At 42.1% G+C, this 25924-nt stretch overlaps 1 protein-coding gene across 3 annotated transcripts in view; it reads right to left on the minus strand.

The window, feature by feature from the left end:
* The window catches only part of CACNA2D3 (calcium voltage-gated channel auxiliary subunit alpha2delta 3), a 597478-nt gene that overhangs the window by 23957 nt on the left and 547597 nt on the right, over window positions 1-25924 (minus strand). For 2 of the 3 annotated variants that reach the window (XM_075574868.1, XM_075574867.1), the window contains 4 exons: window positions 18019-18094; window positions 16149-16201; window positions 14294-14349; window positions 6154-6265 (listed from right to left, as the gene is read on the minus strand). In XM_075574868.1, the coding sequence (XP_075430983.1) occupies window positions 6154-6265; window positions 14294-14349; window positions 16149-16201; window positions 18019-18094 (297 nt within the window). Of the gene's footprint in view, window positions 1-6153; window positions 6266-14293; window positions 14350-16148; window positions 16202-18018; window positions 18095-25924 lie in introns of those variants that run through there. The other variant, XM_075574869.1, reaches the window with a different exon arrangement.

A 25924-nucleotide genomic window follows, 5' to 3' on the forward strand; every position in this document is an offset into this window, starting at 1 on the left:
GCACCATTTTTTACATACAAGTACCTGCCCTATTTAGAATAAAATAAACAAAGAAACCGAGTGCAGTAAATGTATTTCTTTACAAAACAGTATGTTACGTACGCAAGAACTAGTCTGAATGAATGAAGTAGAAACCCGACACCAAAGAAGAGTTGATAATAGAATAATGATATAATTAAAACCCACAAATACGCTGGGAAACAGAAACACATGGATATGGGAGGTTCAATATTCACAAGCTTTAGTATTTATGAACATTGTCATAATTACTGTCACACTTGTAAATTTTTGAAGGCGGGTAATTTCCGTTACAGGCCCGGGGACATGGTGGGTAATTTCCGTTACAGGCCCAGGGATATGGCGGGTAATTTCCGTTACAGGCCCGGGGACATGGCGGGTAATTTCCGTTACAGGCCCGGGATATGGCGGGTAATTTCCGTTACAGGCCCGTGGACATGGTGGGTAATTTCCGTTACAGGCCCGTGGACATGGTGGGTAATTTCCGTTACAGGCCCGGGGATATGGTGGGTAATTTCCGTTACAGTCCCGGGGATATGGTGGGTAATTTCCGTTACAGGCCCGGGGACATGGTGGGTAATTTCCGTTACAGGCCCGGGGACATGGCGGGTAATTTCCGTTACAGGCCCGGGGACATGGCGGGTAATTTCCGTTACAGGCCCGGGGATATGGTGGGTAATTTCCGTTACAGGCCCGGGGATATGGTGGGTAATTTCCGTTACAGGCTCGGGGACATGGCGGGTAATTTCCATTACAGGCCCGGGAACATGGTGGGTAATTTCCGTTACAGGCCCGGGGACATGGTGGGTAATTTCCGTTACAGGCCCGGGGACATGGTGGGTAATTTCCGTTACAGGCTCTGGGACATGGCGGGTAATTTCCGTTACAGGCTTGGGGACATGGCGGGTAATTTCCGTTACAGGCCCGGGGACATGGTGGGTAATTTCCGTTACAGGCTCGGGGACATGGTGGGTAATTTCCGTTACAGGCCCGGGGACATGGTGGGTAATTTCCGTTACAGGCCCGGGGATATGGTGGGTAATTTCCGTTACAGGCCCGGGGACATGGCGGGTAATTTCCGTTACAGGCCCGGGGACATGGCGGGTAATTTCCGTTACAGGCCCGGGGATATGGTGGGTAATTTCCGTTACAGGCCCGGGGACATGGCGGGTAATTTCCGTTACAGGCCCGGAGACATGGTGGTAATTTCCGTTACAGGCCCGGGGACATGGTGGTAATTTCCGTTACAGGCCCGGGGATATGGTGGGTAATTTCCGTTACAGGCCCGGGGACATGGCGGGTAATTTCCGTTACAGGCCCGGAGACATGGCGGGTAATTTCCGTTACAGGCCAGGGGATATGGCGGGTAATTTCCGTTACAGGCCCGGGGACATGGTGGGTAATTTCCGTTACAGGCCCGGGGGCATGGTGGGTAATTTCCGTTACAGGCTCGGGGACATGGTGGGTAATTTCCGTTACAGGCCCGCAGGACATGGCGGGTAATTTCCGTTACAGGCCCGCGGACATGGCGGGTAATTTCCGTTACAGGCCCGGGGACATGGTGGGTAATTTCCGTTACAGGCCCGGGGACATGGTGGGTAATTTCCGTTACAGGCCCGGGGACATGGTGGGTAATTTCCATTACAGGCCCGGGGACATGGTGGGTAATTTCCGTTACAGGCCCGGGGACATGGCGGGTAATTTCCGTTACAGGCCCGGGGACATGGTGGGTAATTTCCGTTACAGGCCCGGGGACATGGCGGGTAATTTCCGTTACAGGCTCGCGGACATGGTGGGTAATTTCCGTTACAGGCTCGGGGACATGGTGGGTAATTTCCGTTACAGGCCCGGGGACATGGTGGGTAATTTCCGTTACAGGCCCGGGGATATGGCGGGTAATTTCCGTTACAGGCCCGGGGACATGGTGGGTAATTTCCGTTACAGGCCCGGGGACATGGTGGGTAATTTCCGTTACAGGCCCGGGGACATGGTGGGTAATTTCCGTTACAGGCCCGGGAACATGGTGGGTAATTTCCGTTACAGGCCCGGGGATATGGCGGGTAATTTCCGTTACAGGCCCGGGGACATGGCGGGTAATTTCCGTTACAGGCCCGGGGACATGGCAGGTAATTTCCGTTACAGGCCCGGGGACATGGCGGGTAATTTCCATTACAGGCCCGGGGACATGGCGGGTAATTTCCGTTACAGGCCCGGGGACATGGTGGGTAATTTCCGTTACAGGCCCGGGGACATGGCGGGTAATTTCCGTTACAGGCCCGGGGACATGGTGGGTAATTTCCGTTACAGGCCCGGGGACATGGTGGGTAATTTCCGTTACAGGCCCGGGGACATGGTGGGTAATTTCCGTTACAGGCCCGGGGACATGGCGGGTAATTTCCGTTACAGGCCCGGGGACATGGTGGGTAATTTCCGTTACAGGCCCGGGGACATGGTGGGTAAGCACTTTCTAGATCCATAGCTGAGATCAGGACACCTGGAGAGTCTTAGGCTGAGTCCATGGTGACTACAGCCGTGCGGAGGCACGCTGAGGCTGAGGGAAAGCGGGTGCTTTCCCTGGCCTTAGCTCGCGCGCCGTCCAGGGGCGTGTCGGAGGGGGCGGATCCTCATTGGGCGAACCGCTCACGTGACCGTCCCTGCGCTCCCGTGAGCGCTCAAACTAAAAATTTGCTAAGACCTACGCCTCCGCACGCCTGCGGACGCGTGCGTGAGCCCCTGCTAAAGCCGCTCTGATTGTGGCTGCAGGGGCTCACTGACAAGGGTCAGCACGTAAGCACTGACCCTGGACTCAGCCTAAGAAAGAATGCAAGGAAAGTTGCGCTTCAAATAGTTGGCCATGGTGCACTGAAGATAGGTAGTAATTGAATAACAGAGCTGCTGATACGTTGCTACAAATACTATTACTAATAATAATAACAACATTATTTATATAGCGCTCTTTTCTTCCCAATGAAACTCAAAGTGCCTCACAGTTACAAAAAGAAAAAAAGAAGAAAACATTTAAGGTTATAAGAGAGACCAAAACAAGGAAAGATACAATACAGGATGGGACGGTACTGTAGCTATTAAATGCCGGACAGCTTGTGGTTCATTAATTAAATGCATAGATAGGTCTTGAGCCTGTGTTTATAGATTCCCAGAGAGGGGGCTTCTCGAACTGTACGAGGCAGATTGTTCCAGAGAGTGGGAGCAGCGTGGCTAGAAGCTCGGGCCCCAAAGGCAGTCACCGGGATTCTGTGAACTGTTAGGAGTCCTTCACCTGCAGATGGAAGTGAGCGAATGGGAGTGTAGAGAACTAGAAGCTCTCTCATGAGCTGGGACCCTGGGCATGGAGTGAAATCTTGGGGAAAAGAAACCAATCTTGACTGACAGTGTGACCCACAGTAGACATGCAGCAGGGCTGAATGACGAAAACGGCATGGTCAGGGACGAGGACAACAAAAGCCCGTCGTCTGGTGGCTTCACCATGCAGATGAGAAGTAATACTGAGTAGTAGGAGCTTAAACACGAAAACAGGGGGCCCCGGGATTTGAAGATGGGGTTTTCAGATAACTACTCACCATTAAAATGTTAATTATTCAACGGTATAAATAAATGTGGCTATTTTTGCAGGTTTACATACCTTGTAAATGATATTAAAGGGAGACTTGGGATCTCGCAGATATGTTTAGAGATATCCCTGATATTTCGTTACGATTGCTTCTGTACTCTGAAATGCTCATATACTTAAGCAACATAAACAAAGGGTCTTAATTCTGGTCCAATAAGGGGAAACATTAACAGGCAAGGTTTGAAAAACAAAACAAAAAGGCTTCAAGTAATATATGTTACATATCTTTGATTCAGAGGGTTGCAACGTATTCATACAGAAATTCAGGAAGGGGATGATGTACAATAATATATATATATATATATATATATATATATATATACAAACACACATACAGCTCAACCCCCTTCTAACGCTGTGCTTGGGGTCCAATTAATCACATTGCGGTATAAGCGGATCGCGTTAGAAATAATGTACAATTGTATGCATTGTACAATAAAGTATTTAAGATACCAATAATCGTGTTGTAAAGTATTCATAAATATGAAAATTGGGAGCCACGCTTGCATCGCGTTATATGCGGAATCGCGTTGTAACGGATCGCGTTATAACGGGGTTGAGCTGTATATATATATATATATATATATATATATATATATATATATATATATATATATATACACACACATATATATGTGCACATAATTACAGTAAAGGGGGATGAAATACACTGACAAAATACAGACACAGAAAAGCAAACCGAAAAAAGAGCTTTTCAGAAAGATAAATGCATAAATCTACCTTGTTTAGCAAAACTTATCAAACTAGAAATCACGGCTGGCTATGATCAGCTGGCAGTGCCTGGCGCTTATTTATACATCCTTTGATATTTTGCCCACTTTGCTGTACAATTTACATGTTTTGCTGTTACTTTTTAACATAATAATTAACATTATCTAAAAAGAAGGCTCTTGCTCGTAACTTGTTCAGGAACTGAAAGATTGCAGACACCTTCGTTGTTAAGATAACCTAAACTACTGGTGATTTGGAACTTTATTCCATGTATCACTATACTATAATGTATAAATGAATTATGCAAAGCTAAGACAAAAAATGTATTTGAGTCTCGCTTGAATGACAAATATTTCTAATTTCAGATTGATGGCCTGGAATCCCGTCTCTTTGGGATTTACAATTCAGTAACAAATTATTTGGTCAAAACTGGACAAAAACCTTGCACCTACTCCCCCATATTTCTAACAACCAATCCAATTACATTAAAATGTAAAATCATAATCAATAAAGATATGTTGATAAATGGAGCCATATTTCAAGCCTGATCATGTTAAGACGATGTATATGAGATCCTCTTTTAGATTGTGAAGTACATAAATGACTTAAAAGATATAAAGATAGAGTCACGCTTTTATCCCATTTCTGGGTGAACAATAATATCATTTTGATGTCATTTTTTTTCCTAATGGATTTGTTTCCTAATATTTTGTTGGACTATAGGAAAGCATTATACTAAACCAGGGGGGCTCAACTCCAGTCTTCAAACCCCCACAACAGGTCAGGTTTTCAGGATATGCCAGCTTCAGCACAGGGGGCTTAATCAGAGGCTCAGCCAAAGACTGAACCTCTGATTGAGCCCCCTGTGCTGAAGCAGGGACTGATTGAGCCACCTGTGCTGAAGCAGGGACGGATTGCGTCATCTGTGCTGAAGCTGGGCTATCCTGAAAACCTGACCTGTTGCCTGCGCTTGAGGACTTGAGTTGAGCAGCCCTGCACTAAACAACACGACAATTACTACATTGAAATGGAAGTATCAGAATGAGTTGCAGCATTAAAGGAGAATTAAAGGAAGAGCTAAGCAGCGAGCGTGTGAATTTGGGATGAATCCATTCTCTGCCTCCTTTGGTGGAGAAAAACAAGGTTGACTTTTTCGGAAATTATATTATGGTTTTTTTTCCCCCTTCTTTTTAAATATTTCTTCTCAAAGTCTTATGATTCCTCAAAATGAGCAAACAGATAAATATTAGGGGGAAAAAAAACACAAAGAAGTAAACTGCAAAGTTTTTACTTGATCCCAGTTCAGTTATTAGTGAGAAGGCCAATAACCTGGCAGATTGACATGAAACACGGTTGATCCATATTTCAAACCGACATAACAAAATAAGATGCTTTTGAATTCTACCCAATTGTGTGTCTGCATCAGATGCCTGATAATGAAAGGATGCTTGCAAGTAAGAGGCCACTGGCCTAACCACATCTGTACAGCATAACAGCTTCTTTAAGGCTCTGTAAACCCGTTTCAAACACAGAGCTGAACGAAAGAAAGTGGAGCTTTCTCGTGTGGCGCTGACTCCACAGTTTAGACTTACCAAACCTTTGACTGACCCTTATAATAAGAGCAATGGCATCTTGTCGTCAGTGATTAAAATACCAAATGATATGAGATAACAGCTATAATTACATATCCTTCAATATAAAAACAAGAATGGGCGTTTAAGACTGCCCAAAAACAGCTCTAACCCCCCCCTCCCCAAAAAGCTTAAAAGGCTTACTTAAAGCAGTCGTCACAAGCAATGGTCCCAGTTGTCTCCTTAATTGTGCGCTCAGAAACAAAAGCTGGATACTCTGTATCACAAGGCTCTAGGGTCTGCTTCAGTCTTTGTGCTGCAGGGAAAGATAAATCCAAGTTCTATCAAAGTTACCAAACATAATAGTCCAGTAAATGGGAGATAGAATGGAATAAAAATGCTGAAGTTTAAAATACACAGATATTTCTCTTGCTTCTGCCACCAAGTGAGTTTTCTCAAGTAGTGCAACCGTTCCCAGCTCCATTGCAAAATGCATGAAATGAATGTTCATGGTTTTGTTGGCGGGATGTGCGGAGAGTGTTCAACCAAAAGTTGATGAATTTGGCCAATTGCTTTGGCGTTACGATTTCGGGGGAAAGCCTGTCCCTATGTTAACCTTACGGTAATGGAGAGATCCAAGGCAGAAAACAATACAAAACATAGCTCTACAGTAATTCCACATTTCTTCATACATATCATTACCAGAACTGCAACGATATGCAATTTTAAAGTCCACTCTAATCTGCTCATTTTTACAGCACAACGCACTAATACTGTTGCAATCGAATACAGTGGTCACTAATTATTCATAGAGACTGGCTGTCACGCATATATTACAGTGCAATTTGCAACATAAAAACGACTTTCCACCACTATTTACAGGATGGCACATAAATCCAATGGGGGTGATTCATCAGGGTCCATTACCAATTAATGCACTTGATCCAGTGTCAACTCCCATTCAGATCAATGGGAGTTAACACTGGATCGAGTGCTTTAACTAGTAACGGATCTTGGCAAATTACCCCCTACATTTTTACCATATGCACAAAAAGTGATCACTGTTGTTAGAGGGTCAGGTAACATCAGTGTAACCCACAGATGTAGCTTTCTACCTTCTGATTTGTGTTGTAAATGAGAACGTGCCATGCTCTGCTTCTTATTGAAAAGCAGGAGGTGGAATGTAACAGCAGGTGAATGTTACCAGGGCACACGGTCGAACCACTGGTCATATTGTCTTTTCCATATACAGTCATCAGGACACTTGGTGCCAATGAAGTATAAATTGCTTTATAAATGACAGAATTATAGACAGCGCCCCTTACCAAACACACCAAAACTGCTGCAACGCTGATATATGTGGTAGGTGTTTGCACCAGGTCGATAATTTAAGTTCAAACAGATCAATATCAATATAAAAATATAAAAAGTGGCAGGGGCTTTATGTATGCCCAAAAAAATGAATATTTTATAAAAATATGTTAAAAAGAAAAAGTGTGCATAAAAATCAAAAAGAAAAATAGAAAAATATGAACAAAAATTGATTCAAATTATATCAAAAATAGAGGACAAAAGAATAACTGTGCAATTGATAGAAATAACTAAAAATATGCAAGGTCCAACCTAACCTAAATTGTGAATTGATTTCAAATCATAACAAATAGTGGACCAAATATATTAATATTCAAAAACCAAAAGATTGAAAAAATGGTAAAGCAATTGTAAATGTTCACAAAAAATACTTAAGTCCTCAGATTGTCCAGGATAAATGAATCACAGAAGTACAGGCTGCTTCTTCTTGGGTTCACCGAACTCCCACAGCACCTATTTAGAAAAAAAAAAAAAAAGAAAAGAAGCGCCCGATCCTTGTGTAAAATCAGATAAGAATTTTAATACATCACGGACAAGACAAATGCACACTTACAATTTGTCTGATAAAATCAGGCATGTTATGGGACCAGCCCATGCACCAACTGAAGACTCCACGATCGCCTCTGTGTAAACTGAAGTCCTTTGGAGTGCTGGATCTTATGTCTGTATCAGCCTTTGTTCCAGAGAGTTGTCCCAGAGAGTAAGGGAATCAGTACTTTCCTTTGCGGCTGCTTAGTTGTAGCGTGCGGCCGCCATTCACCTCTCTCGTGGAGCACTGGGACCCGGAAGGGACTTCACACACGTCTCTGCGTCTCTGCATCTTCACGTTGGTAGCTGGGAACTGCTCGACCACCGTAGGTTCACTGCCACATATCCCTACGCGTTTCTTCCGTCCTTGCGGATTTCAGTTGGTGCATGGGCTGGTCCCATAACATGCCTGATTTTATCAGACAAATTGTAAGTGTGCATTTGTCTTGTCCGTGATGTATTAAAATTCTTATCTGATTTTACACAAGGATCGGGCGCTTCTTTTCTTTTTTTTTTTTTCTAAATAGGTGCTTTATAAATGAGTCTGACTCCAAGACTTAGGGCAGGTTGCTTTATCAAAATCATTGAATTGATAGAATTGTTTATTTATAGTTAAGAATTTAAAGAAGATGAAAAATTAATAAAGGGTAATTTGTTTGGGAAGCACTAACATTTTCTAATTTTAGCTACAATCCACCTATAATGCTTTGGATTTTGTAGTGAATGTAAGTACTTTGTACTTTTTCACAATAAAATAGATTATTTGCCATTGGTAGGGGAGATTGTTCTCGTTGTTGTATAAAGTGCGACTACAAAAATTATATTCCAGTTGTGATATTTTTTACCTTGACAAAATACATATACCCACACAGATCCTTTGGTTCAAGTAGGGTGGTCTCTATGATTCTCCTAGTACTTTCAATTTTTACTTATTACATATATCACACAGTTTTAATTATAATGATTCTGTCTGCAATTAGTGTGGGTGAGAATAGCTTTGTCACAGTAGCTTATGACAAGATATAATGAACACCCAATATCTGGGTTGAACTGAACGAGGCTTAGATATAATAAAATACATTTATTCCTTAAAAAGGTGAACACAGCAATATAGTACAATTAACAGACAAGAAGGTAACACTTACTTAGGGTTGGGGGATGGAGAAGTATCAGCTAGCAATTCTCCAGCAATCCGGTGACATTCCAGGTGGAATCAGAAGCACAACTAAAAACTGTAGGGTTGACACAGTTTATATACCTGTGTAACCCTATTCTTAACATTGAATACAGACTATTGGTGAACAATTATCTGTATCCACTCCCTAACGTGGAGACACAGATTAACCCATGCCCCCCAGCTAATTAGCCCATGTGTACTGGGACTCTATGGGTAGCCCCATAATTAAATCAGGGGCGACGACCAATCTACCAAATGAAGTATCTGCATTGTTTGTAGGTGTAGACATAACACTTACAAACCACTCCAGTTTGATGATTCTCCGCCCTCAGGTAACAATTAGAGTGGCAGAGTCTTGTTGATTAGTACTTAGGCTCAATCATCCGGCTGCCCTTCCTGACCTATTTAGCATAGCAGATGAGTCTGCATTTTTCAGAGCAGATCCAAAATACCATACATATACTCTTTAATATCTACACATATTAATAAGTTCCGTTCTGGTGGGCTCAGTGGGTCAAAATTTGCCAGATTTTAATGCCTACAGTGACTCCGCATATTGGCCAAATATCAACTCTCTGTGACCTCCAGAACTGGAGATACAGAAATGCACTTTAAAACATTAAAATACAGGATTATAATGAAACATGGGAACAGGGGAACATACAGTTTCCTGACATGACAAGGTGTAAGCCACATTCCTGGACCGCAGTCCAGTTAACCCCTTGCCTCCCTGGTGAGGTCAGGGGGTGGCCATATGGGGTGCACCCCTTTAATACCGGGCCAACCCCCCTCTCCCTCTACAAGCTTCAGTGACTGAATTATAAATACAAGGTACTATACCTCACTGCACATTAAAATCAAGACCAGATTAGTACTTCTGTACTCTGCAGCATAAATGGTACAATACATGAAATTCCCTGTTCATGTTGTAACCCTGCATTGACTGCAGATTAATTTGGATAACTCTACATTTAGTTCCAAGATGGGTATTCATTATACAAGATCATGAAACAGAAAGGCCCATCTGCATTTCCTGTACAGTGTGTACAAAATGCAAGCCCTGATAATTATTTCATTTAAGGGAAGAGCAGTTTCATTGTCATTATTCATCCCTGGGAGGACCTTCCTTTCCTGTGTGTATTAATGTTGTACCCTGCGAGAACTTCATTGTATAAGGATATTACTTTCTTTTCGATAACATTAGCACTTCCTTACAGCCCTGATCAACTTTATCGTATTACATTGCTTTCTGAAACATTATCTGCACGGGAGTGTATGTTAATATGCTGCATGAGAAGACGTTAAACGCACTGGGGCCTGGAATCAGCCTCAGGAACTTCCATATGTACCACAATCAAGGAAAATATTTACAAAATACTGTTTCGCTGGTATCTTACCCCAGTCAGAATAAATCAAATCTACCCTCTGGCCTCCGATCTATGCTGGAGAGGCTGCGGTCAAAAGGGAGACATGGCCCATATCTGGTGGTCATGCCCGGAAATTCAGAAATATTGGGAAACCATACAAAATATAATAAAAGAGGTCATAGGCCTCACAATACCCATTGACCCGCTGATCTACTTATTGGCCAGGCCAATAGAGAACATTGACCGACCAATAGGAAAATTAATCTCCTTCATTCTCACGGCGGCTAGATGTGCGGTGGCCGCCTCATGGAAGAAGGTGTCTCCCCCCCCTAAGCAAACAGTAAAGAAAAGAATACAAGAGGTAATGGAAATGGAGAAGCTATCAGCCTTTCTGAAAAGGACAACGGTGTCCTTCTATAAAATATGGGAACCATGGCTGACCCAAACAGCAGATTAAAACTTGCCTACCCCTAAGAAGCAATAGATGAGACATGAAAGAAACCCAACACCGGAAACTGAGGAGGACGGAACCCTCCCCCCCCCACCTCTTTTTCCCCCTCTCTGTTTCCACCCTCACGCTAACCCTGTCGACCCAAGGAGCAGGGTCGGGAGAGCGTTGAGACTTTCCCTGTTAACAACAAAAAAGATAAACCCTGTATTAGGCCAAGATATTTCTGTAATAATGCACATTGTATCAATGCCTAATAAAAAAAATTGAAACAAACACACTGGGGCCTACCTGCATGCTGTAAGCGTTCATGAAAAAAAATCGCCGGCCCATTTAACTCGCCTGTTTTTTGGGCGTTGCTATCCCGGTATTCAGAAAACCTCGATTACCTGTGATAGCAAAATTCCCAAAACGGGCGAGTAGCCGGTGATGTGATGATCGCCTCTCTGAAAAGGCCTTACCCGGCGATTTGTTCCAGCTGCAGAGAGAGCTGCACAGAGAGAGCCGCCTCTCCTGCGCAAATCTCTCCTGAAATTAATGTTGACCGGGACATTTAAATGCATAGGAGATACTGGCACCCCATAACGGGGCCTGTACCTTGGGAAGCAGGGGGTCCCCGGACATCAAATCAACGTGGTTCTGCTCCGGAGACCCCCTGCTCATACACTAATATTAAAATGTATATTAAAACAGCTGCTCTCCACAATAAACATTAAAAACACAACAACACTAATACCTACCTCCTCTACCCCCACATGATTGATACCGGGGATCCTCAAGTGGTCCCCGTGGGTGTCTATGGGCCCGTGGGTGTCTGGGGGTGTCCACATTAATGGATATCAGCTCCGGAAACCCCTGGCTTCAATCCGATGCAGGAAAAATGCATTTTTTTTTTCTAAGTCCCGTCTCGCCACTTCTCACCAGCCTCACGCCAGTAAAACTTTTCCTGGCGTGAGGATTTGGGGAGAAACCCGGCATTCTAGAGCTGCGATAGGTCTCGATAACCTAACCGTGGCTGCTAGAATTGCCCGCGTTTCAGAACCTGCCGATAAGTGGCTTATCGCCGGCGATTTTTTTTTTTTTGAATGGTAAAATTTTTGGCCATTCATTTTTTTATCGCCCACTTATCAACGCTTACAGAATCGCAGTAGGAATTTTGGCCGATAAGTGCTCGATAAATGGCTTATAAACGCGTATAGCCCCGTATGGGCCCCATTGTCATTTGAAGAATGGAGCCAAATTCAAAGGTATTGCAATTACAAGGTGGTTCTTCAATTCTTCATACTGTAGTCATTAAACAATGTTAATTGTACTGTTGTCTATTGCAATACTGTTGGTTTTGAAATGTTGTCTCACAGAACACACACACACACACACACACACACACACACACACACACACATATATATATATATATATATATATATATATATATATATATATATATATATATATGTATATCTATATCTGTATATCTATATGTGTGTGTTCTGTGGCAACATTTCAAAATCAACAGTATATATATGATATTTTAGTCACAGGGACAGTTTGCAGTGAGTGACATAAAAGCACAATTTAATATGTACTGTATGTACTTACTTAATGTATATTATTAATCAATCTACATTATGCCTTAAAATTTTGTCACCAACTAACTTTTACATTCTTGTAAGAAGGAAAACATGTTTGTTTCAGAAATATATTCATAATTCTACATGGGATTACGCCCTTAAAATGATTGAATACAGATCTCTCAAAAATGTTGCATGTGAATGCTAATATAACATCTGCAGTCTCCACAGATGAGCAAATTTGCCCTTATGGATCAATATAAGACTGTATGGACATTGCTAACAACATCTGTGCCTGGTTACTCTGGCAATTTTCAGGCAAACTATTGGTGCAACGAATAACGAATTTTAGAGAACCGAAAAATGGTTAAAATGATTTGGTGGTGTTTGTTTTTTGTTTGAGATTCTCAATCTGCGTGTTTCCTTTCAAACCCAGAAAGCAGCCTGATAACAAAATGCTGGAGCATATACTGTATGTTTAAAAGCTGGTGGTAGATAAAGACCGTTTGGTAAACCCAGGCTGCTGATTTTGTATGACCGGTGTCAAACACAGCCCCTACACAATGCCAGGTTTCATCTTCTTCCCTTGAACAAAATGGATTATTATTGAAAACATGCATGTTATTTCTGCAGATTATTCCAAAAACAGAAAATGTATTTACTTCAGTTACCAACTCTTATGTGGTCCGAGGGTGCGAGGGTGCGAGGATGTGAGGGTGCGAGGGTGCGAGGGTGCGAGGGTGCGAGGATGCGAGGGTGCGAGGGTGCGAGGGTGCGAGGGTGCGAGGATGTGAGGGTGGGCACGTTTACTGGTGTTTTGGTTCTGCCAAAATTCAATTGGATTTGGTGTCTTAAAAACTCTAAATCTGCAGAACATGTTTTTTTGGTAATTTTGAACATTTGGGCACATAGTAAGATTACAACATTTCTGTTTGCAAACATAAAAAAATGACTCGGAGGATGAGCCTCTTGGGGTTTTGCTCATATCACACTTGAATGTAAAAATGTGTTCACCCTTACTGCTGCCAACATTATCACCTGGTAAGGTACCGGGTGTTTAAGGTTAAAGAAGTAACCCTGGTATTCAGCTGATAAAAAAACAAGATCATGTCTTGCGGTCTTTACAAGAGCAATATTAGTGTCTCTGAATCGCCTGCTTGTTTTGTAGATTGTCAATGTGGTGAATCAGATAATATCACAGTGTGTGGTTTATCTATTGTTATACAGTAGATGCAGAAATCTACGTTATTTAATCCGGACATTGATCCACACTGGGAAAGATGGTAGCTCTGTAAATGTAGTATGTTACGCAGTGTGCAGATACATGTGCCATTATTATTATTGTTGTTTATTTAAAAAGCACTAACCTATTCAGCAATGTAGTACAATGGGGGGGGGGGAAGCATTACATAAATGACATAAACAGAATGACATACCAGATGAGAACAAACAAGCGCAAACACATACAGAAAGGTAATGAGAGCCCTGCCCATCGGGAGAGGTAACAATTTAGAGGATTATGTTCCGCGGGTATGCTTTAGAATTATAGGTTCATTTGTATTATTTGCTAGCAACGTGCCATACAAACAAGTTCTGCCTAACATTGTTCAAAGAGAAATGTTTGACACGGGTATTTAACATGGGCACCAAGTCCGGAAAATGAAGGTTTACAGACATATTGGGAGATGCTATGTTGACCTGTGGCCAAAAATGAAAAATGGGATGTCAATTCACCAGCTTTGTTATGCAGTAATACAGATAACTATATAGATTGAGACATAGAAATATTACATTACATTATTTCATAGAAACACATTATATTAAATACAAGTTCATTCCGCTATTCTTTTGAGCTACCAAAAACAGTAATCAAACTCCTTACCTTTAACTGAATGGCCTGAGTTCCACCAACTGCATAGATTAAATTCCACCAAAAACCTGGGCAAATGATTAGAATCTTACATTAGATACTGCATATCAAACTGCTAGATATGTTACTAATCTGGTATCGATCTAACCCAGGAGTGGCCAACTCCAGTCCTCAAGGGCCCCCAAAAGGTTTTAAGGATATCCCTACTTCAACAAGGGTGGCTCAATCAGTTATTCTGTTTGAGCCACTGATTGAGTCAACTGTGCTGAAGCAGGGATATCCTTAAAACCTGATGGTGGCCCTTGAAGACTGGAGTTGGCCACACCTGATCTAACAAATACACAGCACTGTACGTTAATAATTTGAATAAACATGCCACTTTAATGCACCGATCACCCATAAAATAAAATAAAAATTCACCTTTGGTGGACGGGGGGCAGAGCTTATCCGTGGTCCTGTCACCAGTGGGTACCCCCTGCTTCCCGTTATATATATATATTTTTTGTGTCCGTTTTTGGCACAAAATAAAAGAAGAAACATGGCGGAGGGGTCATGAATAGAAAGTCGCAATGGCAACTCCTGAAGATGTCGCAACTTTCTAATGACCACAGGGGCGAGTCGGGACCATGTGACCATTTTGTGTCCACTGGGCGAGGATTGCTTGGCGGACACAACTTTTCTATGCTCAGGAACTGGAGGGTCCATGGAGGTCACGGAACCATAGATCAGCTCTGCTTGGAAGCCGGGAATATTTGATTTTTCAAGGGCTGTCGCCTCATGTGACAGCCCCTGAACAAATCAAATGCCCGGAAGCCTGCGCCGCCGCCGCAAAGCAAAATATAACTTTCGCTAGCAGCAACGGGTGACGTCACCCGTCCCGTCGCCTGTCGCAGGCACTATACGCATGGCCTTATGCCGGTGGGAAAGGAATAAAATATAGAGACACATTCTTCATAGAAACTTTAAGTTAGACAGTCTGCAAATAAATAACGATAACCATTTTTATTCACAGCCTTGCAGCCAGTCATTCAACATACTGTATTGCAAAGCTCTTCCATGAAAAGAGTAAATCCATTGTTTCAAAGTAACCGAACTTTTCTGAGTTAACTTGTATGACTTATTTTTCTGATCATCTTTACTGAATTATATTAACACAATACTGTATACCATCTCAAATGAATCTGAGCTTACAGAATAAGGGCCGGTGTAGGGTATGTATAAATCTGCTCAATAGGAGCTTTATCATTTTCGTGGTGTGTGAAGTGCATATTTTATTTACACAATGTGCAGTTGCATATAAATATAAATATATAGACAGACACTGATTTTAGAAAAGGAATATACAAAATGCTCTCATTAAAAGCCATTCATCACAAAGCCCATGCAATGTGACTTTAAGTTTGAGCAGTTGATGCATCACTTGCATTGAAAACATAGTCAAGATTGCCTAAAGTACACGTTTAAATAACACCTGATGAGCCGCCCTCGATCTGGCTTGAGTTTTAAAGTGTTCATTTTGCAGTACATGAAATCACAAAGTAACATAATGAATCACCAAGACAGTTTGATCTATTGACAGCAGCCCACCCAGGCAGTACAAAACAGACATTCATTACACATTATAACAAGTAACCACAATAAATACATTTGGTTTCGTTTGCTCACTGCGGGATTTAGACTGCTAAAGATTGGGAGACTTAATATACGTTGTAAACTTATGCACTTTTAGCTGTTTACTTTTTCTGTGATGCTAAATATTTAGTTACAATGCAGAGTAAGTAAATAATCGCCAAAAATATAATTAGAACTAAATCATATCTTAGCAAAAGCAATCAGAATAGGTCTATGATTTTCAAAATGTACTTACAAGATAAGTTCTGTCATTATCCATTTTACTGCAGCAAAGAAGGCATTATAAGGCTGAAGAGAAGCAACTTATTTAATAACATACAGTATGCAAAACAAGTGTATCTTTTATGGAAAATGTCATATTTCATATTTAATACATGTAGAGCACAGCAAGATTAAACAAAACAATTTGTTGCATGAAATATGGTTAACATGCAAAGTAAACATAGTTACAATGGGGATTATGGAGTAATAAAGAAAGGTGGTAAGGAAATGTATATATGGTTAATCTTTCACACACAACGGCAGGCACTTATCGAGTTAACACAGTGAAAGTAATACTGGTACTGCACTGCATTACGGAAGAGTTGAAAAATTGGCATTCTTACTAATATATATATATATATATATATATATATATATATATATATATATATATATATATATATATATATATATATATATATAAAATATATACTGGATTCAACCAGGGAAGTCAGATGCACATATCCATTGCACAGGTCCCACAGAGGGGCACAGATAGACTCACTATCAGTGGCATAGCTAGACATCTGTGAGCCCCCCCCCCCCCCCCCCCCCCCGGCAAAAAATAAATTTCAGGGCCCCCTTATTTATGTATGTCTCTCTCTCTCTCTCCCTCTTTGCTCTCTCTCTTTGCTATCTCTCTCTCTCTTTACTGTCTCCTCTCTCTATCGCGCTCTCTCTATCGCGCTCTCTCCTTCTTGCGCTATCTCTTTGCTCTCTCTCCCTCTCTTTGCTCTCTCTCTCGCTCTCTCTCTCTCTTTGCTCTCTCTCTGCTCTCTCTCTTTTTGCTCTCTATCTGCTCTCTCTCTTTTTGCTCTCTCTCTCTTTGTGCTCTCTCTCTCGTCTTTCTTTTCCCTCTTATGTATGTGTCTCTTGTACGTCATTTTCTCTTTGTGTCTCTTCCTTCCTGTATCCTTTCCATGTCTGTTTTTACCCCTGTTATTTAACCCTTTCCCATCCTGTCTCTCAGGCTGCAACTCCAGCCCCACTTAAGGCCCCGCCCCCTGACCTTTGGCCCCACCCACCTACGGAGGCTCTGCAGAGGCAGGGATTTCCCCTCTGTCCTTCCTACTGCATCTCAGGGCCCCGCCCTGACCCAGGCCCCGCCCACCTACGGAGGCTCTGCAGAGGCAGGGATGTCCCCTCTGTCCTTCCTACTGCATCTCAGGGCCCCGCCCCCTGACCCAGGCCCCACCCACCTGCAGAGGAAAGGAAGTGTGAGCCCCTGTGCTCTAGCCTCGCCCGTGCTCACTACATATATTTGTTGCAGAAGTGTTGTTGTAAAGAAATACTATCATTGCGCTGTAATATTTTTCTATGGACATTATTCACATTGTGGCAACTATGTATCAACGTCTGTTTTTAAAAAAGAATCGGTGAAAAAAACTTAGGTAAAAAGTTTTAAAAATTCTTGTATTTTTTTTAATTGGTCGGGTACAAATAACACCCACAAATGTTCCTGTATTTTTACATTTATTCATGCACTTTTTTTCAGGTTAACAATTAAGCACGGAGCTCAGTAAGGATGAGTAAACAAAAATATATAGAGCAGACCACGCTCACCAGAAAGTAAATAAATGAACCTGCAGGGGAGGACCCAACACCCTCCTAAACAATAGTTATAACCACAAGTCCCAGCACTCACTGACTTATAGAAAAAGTAAGGATGAGTCAATCAATAACACCTATTTACATAGCCCGATCGCCTGATACCATTTGGAAGCTAAAACTATAACTCCTAAATTGTAATAATAAAGTCTTAATAAAATGTTTATAAAATGAGGCACAATACCACAACTGATGATGATTTATGACGGATAATGTTCAATGAGAACTATACTTACGTCCAATAAGCTGTGGGCACAGTCGCTGCTTTCCTTGGTTGTTCTACACATGGCTTGGTAGTCAAATAGTGTAATTCTATAGAGGACAGAAAATAGCACTGCTTGACATGAGAAAAAACAGCAGATTTAGAATAAAATGCATGTTAGGCTACATCAGAAGCCTGTGTCAGAACAATCAGGAACCAAGAGCTAACCCAATACACCTTGGCTAAAAGAAAACAGAATTTTAAGAGAATTTCAAATAAATGGGATTTAAAGCAGTTGTCTCCCACTCTCCCCATGGATATATATTTTCCACTCCTACTTAAACTTGCTCATCCATGGTCCCTGGCTTCCTCAGATATTTTTTTATTTTTGATGTACTTGTTTTAACAAAAAAGGACAAACATGGCTGCCAGACTACCAATATGGCTGCCAGACTACCAATATGGCTGCCAGACTACCAATATGGCTGCCAGACTACCAACAGGAAGCTCCAACATCCCGATGACATTGCAGCTCTTCTTGTGGCATGCTGAGCCCCGGCTCTGCAATCATTTTGTGTCTGGTTGGCGCATATTCTGCCGATGCCAGAGCATGGCAACCGATGGGGTCCCCGTGGAACAAACGGCAGTGTCAGAGAGCTCATGTACTGTAAAAAAAGCTGCTTTAACCCCTTCTGTGCACTATTGAAGTACAGCATACATCATAAAAAGCGCCCCTCTAGAGATCCTTGTGATGTATTCTGTATGTCAGGGGTGCGCAAACTGGGGGGTGCAAGATTTTTCAGGGGGGGCACAGCAGTTGCAGAGGCCCCGCGCTCTTCCCCCCAAGGCATTTCAATTAATGCCAGGGGATCGCGAGGCCTTTGCAACATCACTTACCTTGTCTTCGTCAACGCGGCGTCAAATGACGACATGGGGGTCATGTGATGTCACGTTGGCATGGCAACGTGACGTCACGTGACTCCCGCTGCGTCCTGTGCATAGCAGTACTTTATATGCTTTTTACCAGGAGTCGAGAATATTTTATGTTTTAAAGCAAATACGTATATGAGCACGTAATGCAAATGATTGTTGTTGTTTTGTTTTCTTTTAAGTTAACCATCAATGTTGTATCAAATGTTTATTCTATTTTTCTCATGGTCAACTAATTATTATGGGGGCGAAGATGAAAAAGGGACATGCCCTTACGTACAATTTCTATACATAATTCCGGCTTCCTTTTATGCTTTTCCGTAATAGAAGTGGTTGCCCGGATTCTATGACTTACCCTTGCAACTCTGAAGTGGTTAATAAATTTTGGTCCATAACTTTATTTTCAGAAGCACTTAAAGAAAGTTCCTGCTCTCTACATGAAATCACATTGAAATTTCTGCAAAAAAGTTAAGAAACTTCTCTGACATGGTTTTGTTACTGTTTTTAATTACTATGTTTTGTGGCTACCTGTATCCTTTTCTGCTGATTATAGCCAAGGAACATGGTAATTGCCTGCTTTTATTTAGAACTGCATTTAAAACCATTAAAAGGTGCCAGCCCAAGTCTGATGCTGCACACTACTGCACTTAGCAATGGCAGTTCATTCTAGCTGCAGATAGCATGCCTGAGGCCTAATGACATCACTGCCATCTTATTTCAACCACTGCCCACAGTTTTATACTGTGTTATTATCATCAGGGCGCTCTTAAAACAGTTCATTTCAAAGTCTTAAATAGATAAAAAAAATTATCCCTCAGTAATGGAAATAATTGCAAAAAGGTAAACCTATGTGTGTGCATTTACGCATACGTGTGCGTATTTACACGTACACATATGAAGCTCATTCATGGAACCGTGAAAAGATCATTACTTTAATTCCCATTTTATTTATGTTAAGTTATTAACTCTGTCCATCAAACCTGCCCAGATACAAGCAGGCCTATAACCAATTAACTGCCGTGCAGCTGTAAGCTAGGCTTTGTTTTAATATGGATGAGCTGGAGCTACCATTGTTCCATCACTGAGCTCCAAGACTTTTAACTTCTTACAATGCCTGAGTTGTGGATTGGCTGCACCTGCATTTACCTGTTCTGTAAGGATCTCACTTACACGTAAAATGTTGTTACAGTTGCGGAGGAAAGGTGGCCACACCTTTAGTAAGCATTTAATTTGTTGAGGCATTCTGCATGCTCATATACTCGTCTCGTTAAAACAGCAGTCAGCTCTACTCCTTTTTTATTGCCCCTCTCCAACCCTCGGGTAGGAAGCAGGGGGCCTCCGAAGCTGAAACACATTCATTTCATCCCCATGGACCCCCTGGTTCTTCAGATACATAAAGTACCTGTAAACATAGCGCAAGTAACAAGAGAGAGGTTTCTACCTCACGAGTGGGACGGTCATCCGTTGCGGCTTCCTGCATGACGCAGGCGATTTAAATAACCAGGAAGTGCCAGCATTCCCGGTATGTGTCTTGGGACCCAGGGAGTACCTGGGGCTGAAATTAAAGTGGTTCAGCTCTGAGGACCCCCTGCTCGCCAGCAACATATATATGTAAAAAAAGGGGGTATTTGGTAGGAGGAACTGCTTCATTATAGTTATGTAACATATTCCATTACACTCCATACTTGATTTGCAAACCAGGGAGGGTCGCCATGTTGGTCCTTTCTTCCATGCAGTAACACAGGAGGGAGCGGGAGTATGGGGTGTGATACCTTTTATTGGACCAACAAGTCATTTATATGTTACAAGCTTTCCAACCTCTCATAGTTACATAGTTACATAGTAGATGAGGTTGAAAAAAGACGTAGGTCCATCAAGTTCAACCTATGCTAAATTTAGACAACAGATACTTTATCCTATATCTATACTTACTTATTGATCCAGAGGAAGGCAAACAAAAAACCCCATTAAGGGGAAAAATTAATTTCTTCCTGACTCCAAGAACTGGCAATCGGATTAATCCCTGGATCAACATCCTTCCCATGTATACTTATTTGGTATATCCCTGTATACCTTTCCCATCTAAAAAGATGTCCAACCTTTTTTTGAACAAATCTATTGTATCTGCCATCACAATCTCCATAGGTAATGAATTCCACATGTTAACTGCCCTTACTGTAAAGAACCCTTTCCTTTGTTGCTGGTGAAATTTCCTTTCCTCCAACCTTAAGGGATGGCCCCGAGTCCTTAGTACTACCCTTGGGATGAATAGTTCTTTTGAAAGCTCCTTGTATTGTCCCCGAATATATTTGTATATAGTTATCATATCCCCTCTTAGACTCCTCTTTTCTAATGTAAATAAATCTAATTTAGCTAGCCTCTCCTCATAAGTTAGAATGTCCATCCCCTTTATTAATTTGGTGGCTCTTCTCTGCACTCTCTCTAGTTCCATAATGTCTTTTCTTAGGATTGGTGCCCAAAATTGTACTCCATATTCAAGGTGTGGTCTTGCTAGTGCTTTGTAAAGGGGCATAATTATGTTTACTTCCCTTCTATCCATTGCCCGTTTGATGCAAGATAAGATCTTGTTTGCCTTTGCAGCAAGTGCATGACATTGGGCACTATTGCCAAGCCTGCAGTCTACAAGCACTCCTAAATTCTTCTCCATCAAGGATTCCCCCAATATATCTCCATTTAATTTGTAAGTCGCCTTTTTATTCTTGTATCCCAAATGCATAACCTTACATTTATCTGTATTAAACCTCATCTGCCATTTACCTGCCCACGTTTCCAGTCTCTCCAAGTCCATCTGAAGAGAAATGACATCCTGCTCTGATTCTATTACCTTACACAATTTAGTATCATCAGCAAAGATGGAGACTTTGCTCTCGATCCCAACCTCAAGGTCATTAATAAACAAGTTAAAAAGCAGGGGTCCCAGTACCAATCCCTGAGGTACTCCACTCATGACTTTAGCCCAACCTGAAAAAGTTCCATTTATGACAACCCTCTGTTGTCTGTCCTTTAACCAGTTTTCAATCCAGGTGCATATATTATTACTAAGTCCAATTTTCTTTATTTTGTACACCAACCTCTTGTGTAAAACCATATCAAAAGCCTTTGCAAAATCTAAGTAGACCACATCAACTGCATTACCCTGGTCTAAATTCCTACTTACCTCCTCAAAGAAACAAATAAGGTTAGTTTGGCAAGATCTATCCTTCATAAATCCATGCTGACTATTACTAATAATTTTGTTTTCCATTAGGTATTCCTGAATATTATCCCTCTCAGTGTCCTTCATCGGATAACTCTAACCCTGAGAGGTTAGAAAGCTTGTAACATATCAACAACTTGTTGGTCCAATAAAAAGCATCATACCCGCATCATCCTCTCCCTCCTGTGTTACTACATTTGAATTGAATTATGAAAAAGACTCATCCATAATCAACACTAGGCCTTATAACATTGTCTATTTACTGTCATCAAGTGCTTGTCAGTTTTTCACAGTTATGCTTATTATCACCTAAATGTTTTACATAGCAGTACCTATAATTCCCCATGTTATTGTTATGAATTACAATGTGCAGCCCTTTAGCCCATTTTTACTAATCCTATCTTGAGTGAGCTACTTTGATTGATTGTTTTTCAGATTTTAGAATCTATCACATTTGAGCTGACAAATTGCATGTCCCATGGCACAATATTGTAATACTTAGATCAGTGCTGATTCGGCGGTCTCCTTTATAGCTGCATAGTATGTGTGTAAAGGAATGTTTACATTGCACACTGTGTTAAAGTTTAAATGCACATTTGACAAGAAAAGAGGAAACTTGAGTAATTACAGAACTACAAAGTATTTTCTTACTTTTGATGTACATTTCCTTTGGTATGACTGGTGAATGGATTTTACACACAAAAAAATACTCTGAATTCCTATAGTATTTTACTATTTAATTAGATTTTCAATGGGGATAAAACTTCTGGGGTTTTTTAATCAATAGGTTAATTTGTTTTAAAACTGAGTGAGACATAGATAAAGTCACAATATTTGTGTGTTATTTGAAATAAGTTTGGCTTTACAGTAAAAGAAAATGATTTCTCCTGCATTTGCTATATCATTAAAGAAAGCAACGCCAGAACAGATAAAGGAAATGATTATGGTATTTTTGTAGAATTAGTCACCCCCACAATAAGGTTAATTTACCACTGGTTCATGGGATTTGCACCACAATTATTTTACTTAATTAACATAAATCCCCAAAGTGTGTCTTCTTACTAACATGGGATAAATGACTTACAAGGCACTGCAGTCCCCTCTGGCAAGGAAGAGGCGAATGATTCTTCCTATATTACACGCACAGTATTGTTTCTTACCAAATATCTACTCTTCGTGGGATTTTAGTCTGTAAAAGTAGGCTGTACAATTCTATTTTAGGCATCTCCACTGCTACCTCAAATGGCGTCATGATATTTGCTTCTCTTCGGTTATTCACTCATACTTGGGGAGAAGGGATTTGAGTTGGAATAAGGGTATTTATGATGGCAAAAAGGGCAAACATTAGAGGCTTCCATTGTTTAAGTGCCCCACAGAAAAGAAATATTTAGGCCCAGATCCACAATGCTCTGCTAAATCCTCTAATGTGACTTTTACCTACAGTAACATAACATCACATAAAGACTAACTGTGTATCTTCAAAGGACAGCAACATAATGCTACGCCGTGCTTTCTCCTGTAAAAAGCAGCACCAGCCGGGAGTATGGCGTGTCCCGGTGTACGGTGTGTGCATGGGGCCAATTACCCATCTCCTCCTGGGTCATGATGATGTCATGTGATAATGTCCCATGATGCACGGGGCCTCTTGTCTGCCCTCGCGTCATGTGACGTTCCATCGTCAATGCGACGCGGCCTCACGTGAGTTTGCACGGGCCGCAGGAGATGCCATAGCTTACAGAACGCCCGCTCTCTGCCCCGACCCAACTCCGGTCATCACCGTTTAAATGTTGTGGTGGTTAATGTAACCCCCCCCCCCCTAACATTTAAACTGTGATTCCAGAAGTTGGGCCGGGGTGAGTGAGGGCCTGCTGTAAGCACCGGGGCCTGGTGCGTTCGCACCGATGACACCGCCATCAAGCCGGGATAGCGGTAATTATAACGGGCGTGAGTAATGATGACATCCAAATGAGGCTAAATTACACTAACATCACAGATCCACTAAAGCCTGTTAAGGTTACCGTGGGAACTTTAACGTTACGTTAGTTCGGTCACGCCTAAACATGGCGTTGCTCACACCCAGACCATGAAATAGGGCTTTCGCAGCCTCTGGATGGCTGTAACATCATAACAGTTAGGTACGATATAACTAACAAAGCCTTGTTTGCAGTGTTTTCCCCTCTCCTTACCTCTCTTTCTCATCGTGAGCTAAAGACCTATTTCAGGGTCTGAATGGGAGTAACTCAGAGACTTACCTAACATCCCGGGTCCGGAAGATAACGCAGAGTTATGCTACAATAACGTGGCGCTGAGCTTATGATATTGAGATGTAGAATGGCTGTGGTTTTTACATGCAATTAGCTTTGAGGCTACGCACTAACACAGGGTGGCCAACTCCAGTCCCCAAGGGATACTAACAGGCCAGGTTTTCAGGATATCCCAGTTTCAGCACAGGTGGCTCCATCAGTGGCTCAGCCTAAGACTTAGCCATCTGAGCTGAAGCAGGGATATCCTTAAAACCTGACCTGTTGGTGGCCCTTGAGGACAGGAGTTGGTTACCCCTGCTTTAACCTCAAGAACATACCACCCCTGTTCCTGTTTTAGGTAACGCCACATGATGAGGCTTGATTTAAAATAGCTTTGTGGATCTAGCCCTAAATGAGCAGCTTTAGATACAGGTACAATGAAGACTCAGGTATTAAGTATATTTGTTTGAAAATGTTCTATCTAAAAAGCAGGTAAGAGTGAGTGCACATTTTAAGCATGTTTGTGAGTCATTCCTGACTTCTAGCTATAGCTATTAAACACAATTAAGTGGGATCAAGTGCAATCTTATTGTGAGCGTTATTGTGTTTTATGAATGATGTTGCTGTAATAGGGAGGCAAGTTTGGCCATGTTGTCATACGGAGATAGTAATATTTCAGGAAGTACTCCACATTCCCAGAACTTCTTTCCGAGTACTGTACCATTTTATCCTGGGATTCAACTGTGTTCCAAAACATGCCTCAAATACAAATATCACTTGTGAGCACATTGGCATGTCTCAGACATGTCACACGTCTGTAATTCTGCGGGTCCCCCATTCTCTCCTAGCATACCATACTATGCTTGCACTGCAGCTAGGGATTGTGGGAAATGACATACTTGGAACAGAAATGACAGTGTTCTCTGTCTCCTCTGTGAACACCCTGCTGTGAACCGAGCTGGAGGAAGCACTTTTTGGAAAATATTCTATAATCAAGGCAGGTTTGGGGCACATTTGATGCATAGGTAGGCATTTTTATCTGGCGTCCATGTGCACAGGTATTTTGCACCAACTCTGTACATGTGCACAAGCTAGAGCACCTGGGAGATACTGCACATATTATACATGCTCTGTGTCTGTGTTCTAGGTCAGGTGTGCGCAAACTGGGGGGCGTGCCCCCAAGGCGGGCGGGAGATTTAGCTGGGGGGGGGGGGGGGCACAGGCAGCTGCAGAGGCCCCGCGCTCTTCCCCACGACATTTCAATTAAATGCGGGGGGATCGCGTGAGGCCCCTGCAACACATCACTTACCGGGATTCAGCAGTTTGTGACGCGTCGCCATGGCAACCATGTGACGTCAAATGACACCGCGGGTCACGTGGCGTGACATCACATGACCCCGCAGCGTCATTTGACGCAGATACCAAGTGGGGGGAGGGGGATGGGGGGCGGTGCGCGAGAGCGGGACAAGGAAGACAGGGGGGCATAGAAGGAAAAGTTTGCGCTCCCCTGTTCTAGGTGTTTCACATTCTTTTGTTTAAGATGGTGATAT

The sequence above is a fragment of the Ascaphus truei genome, chromosome 17 (assembly GCF_040206685.1).
Source record: "Ascaphus truei isolate aAscTru1 chromosome 17, aAscTru1.hap1, whole genome shotgun sequence".
Taxonomy (NCBI): Eukaryota; Metazoa; Chordata; class Amphibia; order Anura; family Ascaphidae; genus Ascaphus; species Ascaphus truei.